Raw genomic sequence first — 20,968 nt, 5'->3', positions numbered from 1 at the left:
CAGGACCTGCCCTACTTAACTTCTGAGATCGGACAAGGGTGGGCTAACATGGACAAGATGCAGTGACTGTCAAGGTGCAATGACCTTCCTCACCAAGAATCAGGTCTGCTGCTATGTGAAAGACCCTGTTCTTAAGACAATTGTTCCTCGGCTCATGCTACAGTGTGTCAAGACTTTGGGACCTGAGCTCTATATATCTAGACTGGACCAGCCATTGTCAACTTTTTGGCCATCGGGAGACCCCTGAAACATTCTTCAGCCTTCCAGAAATCCTAGAAGTGGTGTTATCATGCAGAATATGGTTGGGAAGCAGAGCTGTGGACATGCCCACCCATGGCCTCCCTTACCCACCCCCTCCAGACCCATCACTGGCCATTTTGGAAGCGGGGGCGGAGAGGTTGATATGACCATATATTGTCATATCACCTGATAGATGGTTAACAAATTTTAAATATATATATATGAAAATTATTAACTCCCACCCATCTGGGAAGCCCTTCCAGGGCCCTGGTGGAGAAAGCCTGATCTAGACAGATAAAGGTAAAGGTAAAGGTATCCCCTGTGCAAGCACCGAGTCATGTCTGACCCTTGGGGTGACGCCCTCTAGCGTTTTCATGGCAGACTCAATACGGGGTGGTTTGCCAGTGCCTTCCCCAGTCATGACCGTTTACCCCCCAGCAGCAAGCTGGGTACTCATTTTACCGACCTCGGAAGGATGGAAGGCTGAGTCAACCTTGAGCCGGCTGCTGGGATCGAACTCCCAACCTCATGAGCAAAGCTTTCAGGCGGCTGCCTTACCACTCTGCGCCACAAGAGGCTCTAATCTGATCTAGACAGATAAATGCAGATAAATGCACTGCTGGACACTTTCTCAGATGTGTATACATCGATGACTATTTGCGGCGTGCCTTTCTTCTCCCTTTGTGCTCCATGGTTATTAGAAATTAAACACAGGCCAGGATTTATTGTGTTTTGTGCATCTGTTTACGGCACACTTTTAATCCACCTCCCTACACCCAGCTGTTGTGCTTCAGGCATCCGCAGTCCTTTTGCCCTTAAGCTGTTGTGCGCTTGCTTTCAATTAAAAACGAAATTGATTTCAGTGGGGAGAAGGCGCTTAGTCGGCAAAAAAGCTGGGAAGGAGAAAAGCCTAGACAGCTTTTGTGCTTTGACAGAACACTGACATTCTTTTTTGTCTTGTTAAAACTCGGAGATCACCACATACAAATACGTTGGAAGTTGGGGCCCCCAATAGGCCTTGTGCGGAAACCGGCGTGCCGTCACCAGAACTGATGCAGTCTTGGAGTAGCTGGATAAGACTCCACCCCCTCACTGGGAGGAAGGGGCCATCCATTTTGTGTGCTTCTGGTTGGTCCAGATTCTTGTGTATTCCTTGCCCTGCCTCCCTCGCCCCATCAGTCATCCAGGTGCTGTTCTTCCCATGTAGATGTTGGGATGGCGCTGTAAGGGTCCATGATGACTTTGGCACAGCGGATAATCATGACAATCAAGAAAAGGCAAAGGAAGACGAAGCATGCCAGCGTTAACCCTTTATCCACGTCAACAAAGACCGGCTCCGGGGTTGGTCCCTCCATGGCTCATGTCTCTCCGCATCGGGCCCGGTTCCTACTGCTACCATCATTGTACACCTGCGGAACACGACAAAAGAAACAGCTGACCAATGTGGGATTGTAGGGCCCAGGAGACGAGGGCTTTGGGGAACAAGCAAGGGAGAGGGGGGTGTCTTGCCTAACCTTTAGGCAAAAGGGAAAAGAAGAATTATTATTTCCGCTTTGCTCTCCGCTATCTAGAACTCCCTGCTGTCGAAGATTATGGGCACCACCCATCCAAACGTGCCAGGGGTTATGGCTGGAATAAAAAGCACATTGGCCCTTTAAATCTGTGTCATCTTCAGCAGAGGGATGAAGCTCTGGCAGGCCTCAGTCCCGCTCAGGCTATCTAAGGAGGCTCATTTCAGGCCATTTCTGAAGGGAGGCACTTGATGTTTTCATGTTGGAATCTATACAGCTGCAGCAACTCTTTCAAGGGCAATAATTTCTGTCGTGCAGAGGTTGTCTCGACAAAGTCAAATTTTGTTTGTTTGTTTGCTTGCTTGCTTGTTTATTTATTGCCCCCCACTCCCAGACAAGCCGGCTTGTGTCAGGTAACACAATAAAACCCCCACAACAACACCCCCCCCCCGATAAAACAAGAAATATCCCTCCCCAGCCGGCAAAAACTAACTTTCTGCCCCCTCCCCATTCAGCAGATGTCCCAGTGTCCTGTACCTCAGGGAATAGATGGTAGGGGAGTGGTCTGATGATCTAGCCCAGGGGTAGTCAACCTGGGGTCCTCCAGATGTTCGTGGGCTACAATTCCCATGAGCCCCTGCCAGCATTTGCTGGCAGGGGCTCATGGAAATTGTAGTCCATGAACATCTGGAGGACCCCAGGTTGACTACCCCTGATCTAGCCAATTTGGGGGGGAGCTCTAACTGCCCTGGTCTCAACCAAAGGCCTGGTGGAAGAGCTCTGTACTGCAGGCCCTGCAGAACTGGGAAAGCTCCAACAGGGGCCTCAGCTCCCCCAGGAGCTCATTCCACCAGGTCAGGGCCAGGACCGAAATGTTCCTGGCCTGGGTTGAGGCCAGGCATACCTCCCGCAGGCCAGGGATCACTAATAAGTTCTCTCCTGCAGAGGAAAGGGCCCTGAGGGGGCGTAGAGGGACAGGCGGTCCAGCAGGGGCGTGTGATTTTTAGACTGCCTCCCCGGCAAGCCAGTTTAGGGCGGTGTACACAATGATATAAAATACAACATTAAAACTGATTAAGTTTTAGCACTGATTTAAATAAATGACGGCAGGCGAAAACAACAGCAGTGTTTCCACAAGAGTGTCTATTATCAATGTTAGAATTCTCCCAAGATTCAGGCTAGTCGTTATAATAAACTGTATCATTACAGTTAATTCCATTCCATGTTTCTGTCCTTGCAGTTTGACTCTAGGCATGCTCCTGTCCCACCTTGTCCTTCTTTTCAGGAAGTTCCCGTGTTTACCCCCTGAACTTTTCTCCTGCTGTTCGATACCCCAAGACACGCTACGTAGAAACTTTGTGTCTCCTCCCACCCAGCAATCCTCCTCCTTTTTCCTATTTTGTCCTTGCAGGTTCACTGTGAAGAAGCAAGTGGGTACTTGTTGTTGTTATGTGCGAAGTCGTGTCCGACCCATCGCGACCCCATGGACAATGATCCTCCAGGCCTTCCTGTCCTCTACCATTCCCCGGAGTCCATTTAAGTTTGCACCTACTGCTTCAGTGACTCCATCCAGCCACCTCATTCTCTGTCGTCCCCTTCTTCTTTTGCCCTCGATCGCTCCCAGCATTAGACTCTTCTCCAGGGAGTCCTTCCTTCTCATGAGGTGGCCAAAGTATTTGAGTTTCATCTTCAGGATCTGGCCTTCTAAAGAGCAGTCAGGGTTGATCTCCTCTAGGACTGACCGGTTTGTTCGCCTTGCAGTCCAAGGGACTCGCAAGAGTCTTCTCCAGCACCAGAGTTCAAAAGCCTCAATTCTTTGATGCTCGGCCTTCCTTATGGTCCAACTTTCACAGCCATACATTGCAACTGGGAATACCATAGCCTTGACTAAACGCACTTTTGTTGGCAGGGTGATGTCTCTGCTTTTTAGGATGCTGTCTAGATTTGCCATAGCTTTCCTCCCCAGGAGCAAGCGTCTTTTAATTTCTTTGCTGCAGTCCCCATCTGCAGTGATCTTGGAGCCCAGGAAAATAAAATCTGTCACTATCTCCATTTCTTCCCCATCTAGCAAACTATTAATTGTGGGTACTAGCAAACTATTAATTGTATATCACAGAATTATAGAGTTGGAAGGGGCCATACAGGCCATCTAGTCCAACCCCCTGCTCAACGCAGGATCAGCCCAAAGCATCCTAAAGCAATCATGGGAGGTATTGCTCTATGCACAAAATCTAATTTGAGTCAGAGAAAGAGACTAGGGAAGTGGAAGAGATGCTGTTTTTTTAGACTGACATGCTGAAACCTCAGAAGACCTGAGGGCCAACTCCTGAGGTATTGTGTGAACTCTACTGCCTCATGGACCAGTCCCACCAACACTTCTGAGACACCTGAATGAAAGAGGCCGGTGAGGTCAAAATGATTTGCACTCACGTGAGCCAGTGTGGGGTAGTGGTTGAACGAGGATTTGGGAGACCAATGTTTAAATCCCCATTCTACTACCATTGGCCAATCGCTGTCTTCTCCTCTGTCAGTCTAACCAACCTTGGGGGTAGTTAATGTAGTGAGAATAAAATGGAAGAAGGAAAATGGCCTGTGACTAATTCTTTTATAGAGATAGTTCTTCCATACCCTTAATTTTGCTGGCCTCTATCCAACTCTCTCTCTTTTCTGGATTGTGAGCTGAGTCTGGGATCACTCGCTGCACCTGATTGGCAGTTGACGTACACGGAGGAGTTCCTGTCATGAAACCTGGAACAAGCAAGTAGATGGGAGCAAGTCTGGACTCCTGTTGTAAAAGAATAACAGAAAAGTTACATTGCCCTCTTCAGCTGTGTCCTGTGGACAATCATAGAATCATAGAGTTGTAAGGTACCTCATGGGTCATCTAGTCCAACCCCCTGCACTATGCAGGACACTCACAACCCTATCGCTCATCCAATGTAACCTGCCAGCCCCTTGATTCTTCACAGAATCAGCCTCTCCGTCAGATGGCTCTCCAGCCTCTGTTTAAAAATTTCCAAAGATGGAGATCTCACCAGCTCTCGAGGAAGCTTGTTCCACTGAGAAACCACTCTGACTGTCAGGAACTTCTTCCAGATGTTTAGATGGAATTTCTTTTGAATTAATAATTAATTTCATCCCATTGGATATGGTCCGTCCCTCCGGGGCAAGAGAGGGATCTGCTCCATCCTCTATATGGCACCCATTTAAATACTTGAAGATGGTTATCAAATCCCCTCTCAGTCATCTCCTCCCCCAACCTTTCCTCATACATCTTGGTCTCCAAACCCCTCACCATCTTTGTTGCCCTCCTCCGGACACGCTCCAGCTTGTCTACGTCCCTCTTCAACTGTGGTGCCCAAAACTGAACACAGGACTCCAAGTGAGGCCGAACCAGAGCAGAATAAACCTCCCGTGATCTGGACACAATACTCCGTTTGATATAGAATCATAGAATCATAGAGTTGGAAGGGGCCATACAGGCCATCTAGTCCAATCCCCTGCTCAATGTAGGATCAGCCCAAAATATACCCTAAATTCCCATTAGCCTTTTAGACACTGAGTTACACAGCTGACTCATGTTCAACGTATGGTCTACTAAGACTCCTAGATCCTTATCGCACATACTACTGCCAAGATAAGTCTCCCACAACTTATATTGGTGTCTATGGTTTTTCCTATCTAGAAGCAGAACTTTACAATTGTCCCTATTGAATTTCATTTTATTCAGTTTAGACCAGTTCTCGAGCTTCAAGATCATCTTGTATTATGATTCTTTCTTCTGTTGTGTTTGCTATGCTTCCCAGTTTATTTAATAAGTATCCCCTCTAATCTCTTATCCAATTCATTTATAAATATGTTGAACAACACAGGCCCCAGGACAGATCCCTGGGGCACTCCACTTGTCACTCTTCTCCAAGAGGATGCTGAACCTTTTACAAGTACCCTTTGGGTATGATCAGTCAACCAGTTATCAATCCACCTGAAAGAATTAGGATCCATACTGAATTTTCCAGCTTGTCAACAAGAATATCATGTGGAACCTTATCAAAAGCTTTACTGAAATCCATATGAACTATGTCCACGGCATTCCCCTGATCCAGCAAGGTAGTCACTTTCTCAAAAAAAGAGGTAAGGTTGGTCTGACATGACTTGCTCTTGTGAAACCCATGCTGAGTCTTAGAAATCACAGCTCTCAGTTCCAGCTGCTCAAGGACTGACTGTTTGATGATTTGTCCATTTTGATATTTCCTGAAATTTAATTGATCCTTTTCTCACACCCAGCTGTTATTCTGGTATGTCAAGCCAAATCAATAAGGCTCACAATAGACCGTGTCGCATATTCAAGATGACTGTAGGGAGATTGTGACTGTGGAAGATGGTGGGGGGCAGATACTTATTTTTTTGGCATTGCTCCGACATCATGATGCCACTTTCAGTGCAACATGGAAGCAATGTAATTATCAGGGGTATTCACCCAAAAACATCATGTCACTCAACACAGTGATGTCATTTCTGGATTGTGCTAAGCAATGACATCATGGTATCCCAAGCTTGGACATGTCTCTGCAAGACATTCCCGGGTTTGTACTTGAGGGGGATCTGAGGCTGGAATCTAGCCCTAGTGGTTACTTGAGATTATATGTATATCCTCTTGAAAGACACAAAGTAGGGGCAAATTGGCCAATGATTGTCCTGGGGGGAGACCTGGGGTGGGTGTGTACAGAGCTATGCTTCCCAACCATGTTCTGCACATCATGCCACTTCTGGGGCTTTCTGAAGCCTGAAGAATATTTCAGGGGGCTTCCTAATGCCTAAAATGTCGAGAAAGTCTGCTCTAAACAAACAGTATACCTGTCCCACAATAATATCAGAGTGCAGGTAAGGAGGGATTGTGTATTTAAGTGCTCTCCCAGGAGAGTCTTGCAGAAAACATTTCTTAGGGAGAAAAAGCTGCATTGCCTAGACTTATCCCACTATATAAAAACTAAAATGTAGATGTAGCAGTGGAACTTTTACATCAATGAAAGGAGGAGGAATGGCAGAAGGTGCGGAGTAGGAAGGACCACATCAATGTAGGAGTTGGAATGGCAATCAAGGAGTAAAAAGAGGGAATCATTATGAACGTTCAGCTTGGAAGCGAAGCAAGGGGGAAACTGCCACAAAATCACTTTCAGAAACAATGAGGAGAAAGCAAATGGAGCTCTGAAGGGAGTCAAAATAATGCAGAGTGAAAAAATAAACACTAGTGCATAAGAGGCCAACACCTCAGCTGTAAAACCTGGATGTTCATCACAGATTTGTGCAAGGTAATTCCATCAGAATATTGGCAGCAGACCCCCTGCCTTGGCACCCTTCCATATGAAACCAACGTTCCTCAAGTCCACATAAAAGCTACTCAATTATTCAACAGAGATGCCAAATTAAACCAATGAATCTGTCTTTAATTTCATGTTGAGGTCCATTAAACAGCAGACTGGACCATTCTTATCCAACGTTGACCAAAAACATCTGCACCTCTAATTCGGAAATGATATACTCTTGATGGAGAGGGGCAGGCAAGGAATTTTGGTGCCTAGAGAGAGAACTATAAGCTCAGTAGGCTACTTTTCCCAGAAAAACAATTAATTATCTTTTGCTGCTAGAGTTCTATCAGGGGGGAAAAAACAAACCTTATTATAGCAGCAAAACCCTGATGAATTATTTTGGTTTCTGCATGCAGGCCCCTTTGTATGTATGCTTGTCTTGCTCTGGTCTTAATTTTAAGAGCTGTTTCAGCTCTTACACGGCCCATTTCATTCAAGGCAATTTTCTTGCTCGTTCTGTCTCAGGGGAGCCAAAACATTCAGTAATATATCCCCAGTATGTTCACCCTGGGATTCCAGCTATTTTCTTCAGGGATCTCTTTAGTCTACAGATCTGTTGTAGTTCTGAGAAATCTCCTGGCCCCACCTGGAGGTTGCCAGTCCTTGTCCAAATTCAGGACTGTTAGTAGCCTGAGGTGAGATTTTCAGGCTCTGGTTTTATGCTCCTGAAGTCTCTATAGGAGAAAGAATATAATCATGGTGAGCCAGCATGGTGTGGTGGTTGAGAGCAGCTGACTGTAATCTGGAGAACTCGGTTTGATTCTCCACTCCTTCACATGAAGCCAGCTGGGTGACCTTGGGCCAGTCACAAGTTCTTAGGGGTGTTCTCACGGAGCAGTTCTGTTAGAGCTCTCTCAGGTATGAGGAGAGGAAGGGAAAGGTGTTTGTGAACCACTTTTGGGACTCCTTCAGGTAGTGAAAAGCAGGATATATTTTTTTAAGCAGATTTTCAGATCTTCACATTGTTTCCCCCTCTAGCTGAAGCTATCAGTATTTTAAGTTGGCCTTCCACTGGGGGTAGTATCTGGAAGGAATTTCAAAGGAATGTTTCTGCAAAGATGGATCCTAAAACACCAAATTCATTGGCAAATAATCAGAGAAGAAAAAAGCGTACACAGTTCCATTTAGTCCTTTTGTGGTGGCTTGATAAATTAGAATCCCTTTCAACAGCTTTAATAAGGTATTTAAAAAATTTGCTGATGAAGCACTGGCCTTAACTTGCTAATTAAATTTTATGTTTCCTCGCAACAAAACTGATGAGGGAACATTCCAGAAATTCACAAATCCACTCCAAGGGGGAGAGCAAGGAGGAGATTGGCTTTGTTATGGGTTCGGAGCAGTAGAACTTTAAATACTAGAACCCCAGTCTTTTCAAGGTCTTATGCTCTGGCCACTTGGATCGTGTCTGAAAATCTAGAAATTGCTTTTTGTTTTCCAGGTTGGACACAGACATGAAACACTGAAGAGGAAAAGAGGATACAGGATGGAGTTTCATTTAATTACTGAAGTCTAGAGTCTAAGCTGCAGAGAACATATGAACCAAGGCAGAGCCCTGGTGAATGAGGCCAGTGATCCATCTCATTCAGAATCCTACATCACAAAGTGGCCAACCAGTTCCTTTGGAGAGAGAGACCAAGGCCTCCCCCTGAAGTTGCCTATTGGTATTCAGGGGTTTGCTGGGTATGGGGTGGGACAATTGTTGTTGTTAGGTGTGAAGTCATGTCCGACCCATCGCAACTCCATGGACAATAATCCTCCAGGCCTTCCTGTCCTCTACTATTCCCTGGAGTCCATTTAAGTTTGCAGGGTGGGACAATACCGGCGCACAAAATATACACAGACACAAACTGAATGTTGTTTGGCATGATTGAGGCCACACTCAAAGGTGAGGGGGTGGATCCTCAAAACCACTCCTGCCCATCCTGCAACCAGCTGGCCACAGTCCCTTTGGGGGGTAGAACCCACCGGCAGGCTTGCCCACGGGGTCCAAGTGACATGTCTGTCCAGCTCCCCCTCTCCATCAGGCCTGCTGGACCGTCAGGAAGGTGAAGTTAAGGCGAAGCCCATGAGTGTCAATCTATATTGGGGTCCTCGCCATGTGCAGCAGCCACCTTGCCATGTGCAGCAGCCATCTCCCCATCAGGCAAGACACTGCTGCTTATGCACATGCACAACCGTAATGAGGCAGTTCGGCTATCAATACTGAAATTAATCTCCCCACCATATGATGGCTTGTTTGCTCTTTGTAATGCTAGAACATGGATGGCTTCCCAAGTCCGTTTACATGACAGAGCCAGCAGAGAATAAATAGGGACCATTTCCACACGAGGCATTTACCTCTGCTTCTCATGACATCAAGAACAACCTGCAACTGTGCCGGGGTTGGCACGAGTTTTGCTGTGTTACGTTCTATGTGAACTGCCCTGAGCCTTAGGGGAAGGTGGTCTACAAATGTAATATAATAAAATAAACAAATAAGGTATATATATTTTAAAGAATTTACTCAGCATCCATATTATTGCCCTGTTGTTCACCAGAGTACATAGTTAGAATGGGGTTGGTGTGTGCAGAGGATGACCTTGCATGTTCAGCAATTCCCAAAAGGAGTACAATGCATATCCCTGCAGAGTTGCACCTCCATTGGTGGGAGGCTTAACTACTCACCACCAAGGGAAGTGGGCATGTTTTGCCTCTGGTGCAACATTTGCCAGGCGCGTGGGCAGAAGCGCCCCCTCCCCCATGTGCTGAGTAGGCTGGTGGAAAACCAGTGAAGAGCAATTAATCTCCAGCAGGGAACGTGACCCATTTGCTGCTTGCGAAGGTTAGCAGCAGAGGTGGTGAAGGACAAAGTCAGCCCTTAGAGGGCCTTGAGGAATCTCGGTCTACACAAGCATCCTTGCTGCACGGTTTAAAAAAAAAGAAATGGGTAATAGAATAGCGGCCCCTCGCCCTTAGAGTAGGTGACCTGCTTCTGCAGAACGGTTGATAAATCCAAGCTGGGTTGCCACACTGCTTCCTTTAGAAGACAGCTGTATTAAATACCAATGATAATTTATTTTTAAAAATTATGGCAGGTGCCAGTATCCTCAGTAGAAAGGTGGCTCCGGGATCAGACTGAATGGCAGATGGCAAAGCTGCAAGTCCCTGTGGAAAATTGAGTAATGCTACAGTGGCAGAACAGGGATTCGAACCTGGGCCCCCAGATCCTTTCCCAACACTCAAGCCCATGGCTCCAAGTTAAGCAGCTGTTCTATTGGAGGAAGGTTCAGACATTGCTACGAGAAGTGACAGGCCGGCATAAAGAAGCAGGGCAGTTTCTGTTGTTGTGTCCTACCTGCAAAACTCCTCCCAGCATTTGTTCACCTGGCACATGTCGGAGGCGTAGACAGGGAGACCACTGTGGTTCTGCCATAAGGTTGAGGAGCCTCAGTACTGCTAGCGGCCATGATAAGTATCTGTCCAACCGCTGCTTAAAGACCATAGAAGAACATTTTATGTGGCTAACATTACTTCTGTGCGACTACGGATGGCCTTTAACTCCCATATATACTCCCATATAAGCTGAGTTTTTCAGCCCTTTTTTTAAACGGAAAAAGTCTCCTTCGGCTTATATGCGGGTATTAAAAACAGCTGCCAAATAAGATAGGAGGGTGGGGGGTGGGGGGACAAGTAAACTTACCTTAAGAAACAGAGGCAAAAGAAGTAGAGAGCCCGGGAGGGAAAGAGCAGTCTCCGCATCCCCCCTCCCTGCCTTAAGGAAGCTAGCACGAGGCTAGCACTTGTTGCAGGAAGCTATGCAGGAAGCTCTGAAGCCTCTATCTCAGAGGGAGAGCAGAGAGCAGAAGAAAGAAATGGCCCCTAGAGGAAGGAATGAAAAGTGGAGGGAACAGAACACCGGGAACAGAACACAGGGAAGGAGCACAGGCTGTAAAAAGGCAAGAGGGGTCAGAGGAGGGAGGAGGAGGGTGGGAAGAAAAGGGAAAAAAACCTGCCCAAAATACCCCTAGGTAGGGGAGGGAAGGAGAAAAAGCCACTATCCAAACACCACCCTAGGCTTATATGTGAGTCAATAAGTTTTCTCAGTATTCTGTGGTGTAATTAGGTGCCTCGGCTTATATGCGGGTCAGCTTAGATGCAAGTATATACGGTATATAAGATTCCAAGCAATGCCTACAGCCCTGTGATTAGGCAGATCCCAAGATCTCAATGTCTGTGCATATGTGGGAACCTAGAAGTTGAGGATCTCACTCTTTACATCCTTCCCTGTCCTTGTATGATCTGGACCCCCTAGGAAGGGGCTTACTTTACATCTAGTTGCCAAAGCCGGGAACAGATGATTGAAGGTTAAGGGCCTGATATGGGATTTTAGGGTTGGGTGCTTCGGCTGCTGAAGTGGCTGTTCCAGCCGGAAACAGCCAGCACCGCAGAGTGTGTGTGTGTGGGGGGGGGACGCCAGTCCCGGCACACCAGTTAGTGCCGCTCCTCCCCCTCCATGCTGCGCCGCTGGCTGCTTCAGGTTGGAACGGCTGCTTTGGCGACCGAAGCTTAATCGCCATCTGAGTTGTGTCGTTTTTATCTGTTTATACTGTATTTTACGGGTTTTATATTTTATATATTTAAGCCGCCATGAGCCAGCTCGTCTGGGAGTGGCAGGATAACAGTCTAATGAATAAATAGAAATAAACAGAAAATGTCTGCTATACAGTGAGCCAAGGAAGAAAATTATTTTAAACTTAATTCCACTTTTTCCAGAGATGCTGATAATTCCACAAAATTCTTCACATCAAAATCTCCCCCCCATTCAAATCGCAATGTTTGAACATGACACATTGATATTTTGATTGTCTTATATTGATCCATATATATTCAATAGGATGGCTTTTCATGCTCTTGCAGAGACAAAAATTAGAGCCATGATGACCACAGGGGGAAAAAATGGTATCCTTTTGAATCCTAAATGCAGTACACCAAGAGAGCCAACTTTGGTGTAGTGGTTAGGAGTGCAGACTTCTAATCTGGCAAGCCAGGTTCAATTCCCTGCTCCCCCACATGCAGCCAGCTGGGTGACCTTGGGCTAGTTACTGATAAAGCTGTTCTGACCGAGCAGGAATATCAGGGCTTTCTCGGCCTTACCTGTCTATTGTGGGGAGAGGAAAGGGAAGGCAACTGTAAGCCGCTTTGAGACTTCTTCGGGAAGAGAAAAGCAGCATATAAGAACCAACTCTTCTTCTTAATGGAATTTGATCTATTATCCTTTTAGTGAATTATAATAAAAGAAAGAAGTTCTAGGTTCAGGAAGTCTCAGCTGAGAGAAAGAGAAAAAGTTTCGGCTTAAAGCTTCATTCTCAGCCTGGAAACTGAGTTTCTGAAACATGTACACCATACTGAAGCTGGGGGTGCAGTGGGGGGGCAACTGCAGAATAGTTAAGAAGCCCTGACAAACAGAGAGACGGGATTTTAACTCAATAAGGAGGCCCCCCTCCAAGATGACAAAGGAACCCTGCTCTCAATCTGCCTCTTCCATATGTCCAGAGTACCCCAAGGACAAAAATAAGGCCCTCTAGACAAAAATTAAATTAACAACCTGAATTTTCTCAATTTTTTTTGTTTGTTTTTGTGTTAATCTATTCTAAAGGAAGTAAAAGGCTAAACCCCAAGAACCTAAAATAAATAAAAAAGGTAAGTGAGATTCTAAAATAACAATTACCAAACCTGCTGCCTGCTGTTCCACTCCTGATGGCCCTTTTCCAGTTTTATGTGGTGTCTGCATTAGTGGCTAGACCCTTCCCCACTTTCAGAGGAATTTTGCCAGCAAATACATGTCTCCAACATCGCCTCTCTTTGATGGCCTTGCCTAGATTAAATGTACAAATAGATGTCAGACGTGTCCAAACTGACAAAATTACCTGACTTCTCCCAAGCGGAAACGGAACTGTACATGCTAGTGAAACACCATGCTTCCAGGAGCTGCCTAGATGCCTTAATTAGGGCAGACATTCTCAACTTTTATACCACGGAGAACCCCCTGAAACATTCTTTATTATACACATGTAATCACCTCGAGTATATTGTTTTAGGGGCTAAAGCACCCAACCTTAGTCCAAGGATACACATTTCCTATTTAAGCTGAACACCAGCACCTATCTCTGTGTGTGTTCTCTGGGAATCTGTGTACATACGCACCTCTGTGTGGTTCTGCCTTCGTATTTTCACTGTGTGTATGTTCTTAGATCCAATATATACATTCCTACACACTTGAAGGGTACACCTTTTTCCAGAGATACTGATAATTCCACAAACTTCTTCACATCAATATTTCCCCCATTCTTCCTGTCTTATACCCATTCAACCCTGATTTCTTTAGTTTAAAGTTTTGTATATGTTTTGGTGTGCAAGTTTGTTAATTGCCCTGAGCTTTGGGGGACATAGCCCTTGTTCCTGTGGTTGAGAGTCACTATCTACGGGTAGATCCTGGAAATGGTTTCTGAGTATCCTTATTTTTCTACACCTCTAGGTAACATTCTTCCATCCGCTGTCCTCTTGTATTGGATTCTCCTCTAATTGGTGAGATACCTTTCCCACCTCTCCCAATTGCCCTTCAAAAAGTGTTCCATGAGTTCTTTCTAAGAACTCTTCGTCCTCCTTTTTAGAATCAAGTGTGGAGAGGTATTCTTCTAGCTTCTGAACCTTCTCCTCCAGGAGCGATATGAACTTGCACTTGGTGCATGTATATTTAAAGTTACTCTGAGGTAAAAATACAAACATGCCACAGAAAGGTCCATCACCAGTTATGCGGCTTCAATCTATTGCGGGAAGAAGCAGACCCCTTCTGCAAACTCTGAAGCACTTACAGAGTCCCTTGGCTTGAGCCAAGACCATGAGATCTTTAGCTCTCACCCTTTGACTCGCAGCTCTGGGGGGCAAGCATCGGCCCACCAGCAGAGGCTGGAGCTAGAAGTCAGCTCCAGGCAAAATTGCCAACTAAAGCAAATCAGCAAATGCAATTAGCTGCGGTCCCCCACCACCCAGGAAAGGAACAGACAAAACAACAACACTCAAATAGCCCCCACTCTCCTGCAACCTATGTACCCTCACACGCTGCCCTCACACAGCGTATGAAAGAACGCAACACTCACCAGTAGCTCCTGAGCTGACTCATTCCCCCTTCTCCCTGCCCAGCTGCATGAGGTGCTATGAAAAATCTCAACCTGAAATCTTGGCAAGCATCTTCCACATCTGAATAAACAATTCTGACTTTGATGGTCTGATTCAGTATAAGGTAGAGGCAGGTAATGTCAACCCATCAGTGTTTGCCCATTTGTCTTGAAAACATTACAAGTTTGCCCAAAATCAGCTGGGTCTTGATGGCGTATTCCACCACCACCATTATCTGGTGCAAGGATGACTAAGCCATCAAGGGATAGCAAAATGTTTAGAGCTCACATGGCAAACCAGTAGAAGCATTTCAATTCTACTAACTGGCCCTTTCTTCAGTGCACAAGGGAATGCAGTTTGCTGCCTGGCCCTTAAGTGCCAGCCACTGCAGGCATCCTTGTTCAGCTGATGGTTGCTTATATTGCAGAGAGATGCCGCTGTGTATTGATAGAGTATTTATACAAACCAGCTGAGAGCTGGAGCCCTATCTGGAAACAAAAAGTCATCTTCATATAACTGAAAAAGTTAATTAAGCTATTGTTTGTTTCCAGAGGCCCCCCCAAAGGTAAAGTTCTTCTAAGCACTGCGTCTGGCATCATTTTTTCCATTCAGCAAAGATTCCTTTCCAAACAGTATTAAAACTACAGAAGTAAAGAGGTCAACACCTCTTCATAACTGTGCTCGTATTCGGAGTAATTCTGACCACACTGGAAGTATTGCAGATGTTGTCAGCTGATGAGAAACTGTTAAGATGTGAAGATTTGTTGGGCAAGGGGGACATTTTGTGAGACGGGTTAGAGGTGCTTGTTGGCAAATGGAGATGTTGTAGGGTATGTGGACAATTCTTACCACCTAACTTTATGCAAATAAAGGCTTGAGGACTGCACAATCACAGCCAATCGGAACATATAATTGAACTCCCTAAATGAACGGCCTTCACTTAGGACCAATTAGGTTATTTGCCGAGCAAACTAAAGTTATATAAGTTTGCGTTGTTCCAGTGTTTCTTGTTCAGTGTTTGGAATTGGTGTTCGATTGAATAAAGAGCTGATTGTTTTAAAAGAACTTAGTGATCTCTGTCCACTGAACACAGACACCTCAGATCATAGAATCATAGAGTTGGAAGGGACCTCCAGGGTCATCTAGTCCTACCCACGCACAATGCATAAACTCACAACAACCTGCCTAACCAAAGTGACCCCAATTTCACGCCCAATTTTCCACACATACCCCAAAAATCTCCTGAAACCATCCAGACTGGCCTAGAAGAAATTCAGAATTGGAATCACAGAATCACAGAATCATAGAGTTGGAAGGAGCCATACAGGCCATCTAGTCCAACCCCCTGCTCAACGCAGGATCAGTCCAAAGCATCCTAAAGCATCCAAGAAAATTGTGTATCCAACCTTTCCTTGAAGACTACCAGTGAGGGGGAGCTCACCACCTTCTTAGGCAGCCTATTCCACTGCTGAACTATTCACCTACCACCCCAAAACAGCAGTTAGCAATTCCTTGGGTATGCAAAGAAGGGCCACAAGAGGCAAACACTGGCACATCCCTTCCTGCCCACCCACTCACAATCTGCCTAAGTTAATAAAGTCAGCATTTCTGTCAGATGACTCTCTATCCTCTGCTTAAAAACTTCCAAGGAAACTCACCACCTACTGAGGACGCCTGTTCCACTGAGGAACCACTCTAACTGTCAGGAATTTCTTCTGGACATTTAGCTGAAAATTCTTCTGAATTAATTTCAGCCCATTTGTTCTGGTCCAAACCTCTGGGGCAACAGAAAACAACTCTGCTCCATCTTCTGTATGACAGCCCTATTTTATATATTTAAGCCACCAGGCTAAACAGACCAAGCTCCCTCAACCTTTCCTCATACGACTTGGTCTCCAAACTCCTCACCATCTTTGTTGCCCTCCTCTGGACATACTCCAGGTTCTCTACATCCTTCTTCAGCTGAGGTGACCAAAACTGAACACAATACTCCAAGTACTGTGGACTTTATGATCTTTGGGAAGAGAAAAGCTGTACATAGTCACACACACAGGAGAGCAAATTATAACAAGCTTCAAATTACGTTAGGTAGAATCCCGTGGTCAGAAAAACTTAACGAGATGGAAGTCCAAGAAGGCTGGGAGTTTATCAAAAGTGAAATACTGAAGATACAATTGCAGACAATTCCCTTGAGAAGGAAACCTGGGAGGAACCTAAAGAAATCCGGGTGGCCCCATAAGCAGGTTTCAAAATAATTTAGTAATAAAAAGACTCAGTTAGGAAATGAAAGGAGGACCTTATATCCGAGGAGGAATATAAACAAATAACCAATGCTTGTAGGGAGAGTGTTAGAAAAGCTAAAGCTCAGTATGACCACAGATAAGACCGTTCCAGACTGTTTGGGGCTTTAAAGGTCAGTACCAAAACTTGAACTTGACCCAGTCCTCAATCTGGAACCGGCGCAACTGGGGAAGCACAGGTTGAATATGTGCTCCCCATTGGGTCCCAGTAAAGACCCACACTGCCAGTTCTGGACCAGTTGAAGTTTATTAATGCTGTTCTGTTGAAATTTCAGATCTGGATGAATTTTGGTAGATTCATTAAAAGGGCTTGGTGCTGAGGCTGTAGCGCTTTGCGTGGCTGACAGACTTCTGGCTTATGTGTGTGGAAATAGCTGGGTTCTTTCATTTCTCATCTGTTTCCATGTATAGGAGCATAAAGGGAAAAAAATCTGTCAGTTCATAAGTATAGCCCCACTATAATCAGGGAGGAAGCATCTCTCTAAGACCAGTCTTTCTCAACTTTTTTTTAACCATTGAGAAGCCCCTTTAAGATTGCTTCAGGCTTTGAGAAGAAGTAGAAGTAGTAGTAGTAGTAGAAGAAGAAGAAGAAGAAGAAGAAGAGTTGGTTCTTATATGCCACTCTTCTCTACCCGAAGGAGTCTCAAAGCGGCTTACATTCACCTTCCTTTTCCCCACAACAGATACCATGTGAGGGAGGTGAGCCTGAGAGAGCCCTGATATTACTGAAGAAGAAGAGTTGGTTCTTATATGCCACTTTTCTCTTCCCGAAGGAGTCTCAAAGCGGTTTACATTCACCTTCCCTTTCCTCTCCCCACAACAGACACCCTGTGAGGGAGGCGGAGAGAGCCCTGATATTACTGAAGAAGAAGAGTTGGTTCTTATATGCCGCTCTTCTCTACCCAAAGGAATCTCAAAGCGGCTTCCAATCGCCTTCCCTTCCTCTCCACACAACAGACACAACAGAAGTGGTGCGATCATACAGAATATAGTTGGGAAGCATAACTGTGGACATGCCCACCCAGGGCCCTCCCCTTTCCACCCCCTCCAGGCCCGTCATTGGCCATTGGGGGGGGGCAGGGCAACATGACTAAAAATGGTCCTATCACCCAATAAATATTTCACAAAGTTAAAAAAAATATATCTAAAATAATCAACTCCCACCCATTTGGGAAACGATTCCCGGGCTGTCAAGAAACCCTGCTCAACACATTTCCATCCCACTCTTCCTCCAGGAGCTCAGGTTCTTTTCCCTCCTTACAACAATCCTGTGAAGGAGTTGGTGAGTCTGAGAACAGGTGACTAGTCAAAGGTCACCTCAGGCAAGGCACAGCAGATTCTCCTCTGTCCTAGTCCGACAGTGAAGCTTCTGCACCATATTGTCTCAATTTTCAAAGGGTGCGGGCTCATTTCGGAATTCCCACAAAACTGAATTGTTCAGCCTAAGCAAATATGTTTAATTATTAGGGTCAGCTGCCTTGAATCATGAGGATGTAACCGTGGGATATACAAGGGCCTCCTACCACAAATTAGATGCACACAAAAATTCTGAGCAGTTTCATATTTCCCATGGAAATTCTCTACTTTTCAATCTCAGGACACCTTCCTGGGGTTGGACCAGTCTGCCCCTCTTATTTTTTTCAGCTCACGAGGCACTAGAGTGTTGTTTTGAATTCCAGAAGTGTAAACTGGCTGTTAAGGCAATCAGGGAGGGGAGGATCTGGAACAAGGCCACAATGCTGAAGAAAGGGAGGTTAACTCTTCCTGTTCCCTATTTTCCCATTCTAAAATAATCCCCGCCTTGCTTTAAGTCCTATTTGGAGGGAAAGATAGGACCCCATATTCATCCCTTTTCCCCTGTGGGTGCTGTAGCCCAGGGGTAGTCAACCTGCGGTCCTCCAAATGTCCATGGACTACAATTCCCATGAACCCCTGCCAATGTTTGCTGGCAGGGGCTCATGGGAATTGTAGTCCATGAACATCTAGAGGACCACGAGTTGACTACCCCTGCTGTAGCCCATAGGGACCTCTTGACTGAACAAACCACGTTGGGGTGGTGAAGGATTTACTCTTCTTCACCAGCACTATGGTCCACTCTTGATAAATACAAATATAAATAAATAAATTCCTCTCCCAGTGGCTGGGTTGTTTTTTAGGTCCAAAAGACACATCTGGAATTCCAATCCTGGGATTCCAGTGTTGCAATTAATTTGCCGTCCTGTTAAGCTTAATGATTTGTGGGAAAGAACCACACGTTAAATCATTTTGGTGTTGGTCTCTTTTTCATCCACCAGGCCTTGGATCCACCAGGTCATCTTTTAATCTTCTTTTTAAATAGAACGTTTTGCACATGCACAGAATTCAGCCACTGGATATCTTTGCCATGGCCCATGTTCCGTGAATCACCAAATATTCAGTCTGCATGAATTTCGAAGTCATGTAATGATCCAATTCTCCACCATCCTGTCTGAAATACTGACTAGCTAGGTACGTCTACAATACTCACATATTATCACAGTTATCCTCAGCTGCTTGTTCTTTAGAATCTAAGGTATTTTAAGGTGTACTATCTCTGTACATGGAAGTTCCACTTGGCTGCCATGGCTAAGAAGATGCTGATAGGTATATTTATTAATTCGTCAGAACTTTTACAAAAACACACTTCTACAAATCCCAAATGCATTATGTGCTCATCTGGCGTTTTGGGGAGGTTAAAAACTGCTTAGAAACCTGGTCTGTCAGACTTATGGTTCTGTTAGGCTACAGAAAATGACACTAGGTCCATGGAGTGAACAGGAGAGCCTTTGATTTGCAGTAATTATGAACCAGCAGGTATATAAAAGTAGATCAGGGGATCTACCACCATCGTGAAGGTTGCTGACGTATTCTTTCTAGTAGCCTTTATTTTTACAGCACAATAACTCTATGCATTGTTTCCAGCTTAATTTTTTTCTTTTTTGAGAGAAAGGACCATATATGATTAGATTCTATAAGTTTGAAAGGGGAAATGTTCCCAGTTTCATCATCACAGGGGAGAGTTTTCCTAATAAACACCTAACTTGAAAAAAGCAGAGTAAATGCTAAATTTGCAGTGGCTATTTAGAACAGCAAACCTGCAATCTTTTCTTGTTCATTAGACAGACTAAGATCGTTCCTAACATTAATACTCTGCTAGATGCTGACACTAAGATACATTTATCAAATACCAATGAATTACCTTTCTCAGTCAGTGAATAGAGAAACTAATGTGAGCCACAGTGAAACTATGGCTCACATTATATCACTAAAAAACTTGCAAAACTTCAACAGATTCTCTGTGGATATGTCTTTAAAAATGCCTCCTCTTCACAATTTAGGTGATTTAAAAGTACAGCATAAAAAGTTGGGTATACGTCAAAATCCAAGACTGTAGAGGCAAATCTTTATCTCTTCACAGTCCTCCAATACAGTAATAAATCTAGCTCATGAAAAGAGCAACTCAAAATCAGGAATTAGCACGGTGCTCTCAAGCATACACCCCCATTGTAATGGCTATATTGTGGTGCACATGCACATATAAAATTAAAGATACTTGGGTGCCTGGGTCAGGCCTACTCCTCCAATACAAACTCATATTTTATCCTCTGATTTCTAAGAAACAAATATTCAGTTCTTACAAGGTCAATCAGTGATATGTTCAAATGAGTAGCTGTGTTGGTCTGAAGCAGCACAATAAAATCAGAGTCCAGTAGCACCGTTAAGACCAACAAAGATTTATTCAAGGCGTGAGCTTTCGAGTGCTTGCACTCGAAAGCTCACACCTTGAATAAATCTTTGTTGGTCTTAACGGTGCTACTGGACTCTGATTTTAATAAGTGATATGGTTATTCTTCTTTACATCTAAACATCTGTATGCCGTTTGAGGGCATCTGCTTCTACACGAACACCAATATTATCCAGCCAAGTCCCCTTTCTATACAGTTACAAACGCAATTCACCTGCAGCTCCTGTCCTGAGGTCAAATCCACTGGAATCCGTCAGCTGTCACTAGAGTAAGAAAAAAAGAACCTCAATCTCCATCAAAGCTTGCTGCTTCTTGCTACTGACAAGGGGAACTCTCATGTTCCCACCCGTCTTTCTTTCCCTTGTGCCAATCCCGACACACTGTTTGCCTCCTAGCAGATGGATTTCCCTGCTGGCTTAAAAATTCAGCAGACAGTGAGTGTGCATCTCAGGTTGGGAAGCCTCCTGCCTCTAAGAAATAGCTAGAAAACAGAGTTACTCGCCTATTGGAAGAACTTGTTCAGTCCAGGACGGTCACACGAACCATCCCCTGCGACGCAGGGACATGATGTATAATCTTCCAGCATCCTCGCATCGCCGGTGCCATTCCTCCGGGTGATTTGCAGCCCCCCTC

At 45.1% G+C, this 20,968-nt stretch overlaps 1 protein-coding gene across 1 annotated transcript; it reads right to left on the bottom strand.

The window, feature by feature from the left end:
- Nucleotides 1-519: 519 nt before the first annotated feature.
- Nucleotides 520-20,619, bottom strand: CTXND1 (cortexin domain containing 1). Its single transcript, XM_077318013.1, has 3 exons — nucleotides 20,550-20,619; nucleotides 4,380-4,536; nucleotides 520-1,649 (listed from the first exon to the last, which is right to left on the bottom strand). Exon 3 carries the CDS (start codon nucleotides 1,593-1,595, stop codon nucleotides 1,416-1,418), a length of 180 nt encoding a protein of 59 aa, XP_077174128.1. The 5' UTR covers nucleotides 1,596-1,649; nucleotides 4,380-4,536; nucleotides 20,550-20,619; the 3' UTR covers nucleotides 520-1,415.
- Nucleotides 20,620-20,968: the final 349 nt, after the last annotated feature.

The sequence above is a fragment of the Paroedura picta genome, chromosome 18 (genome assembly GCF_049243985.1).
Source record: "Paroedura picta isolate Pp20150507F chromosome 18, Ppicta_v3.0, whole genome shotgun sequence".
NCBI classification, from domain to species: domain Eukaryota; kingdom Metazoa; phylum Chordata; class Lepidosauria; order Squamata; family Gekkonidae; genus Paroedura; species Paroedura picta.
This window is presented reverse-complemented; position numbering and strand designations above follow the sequence as displayed.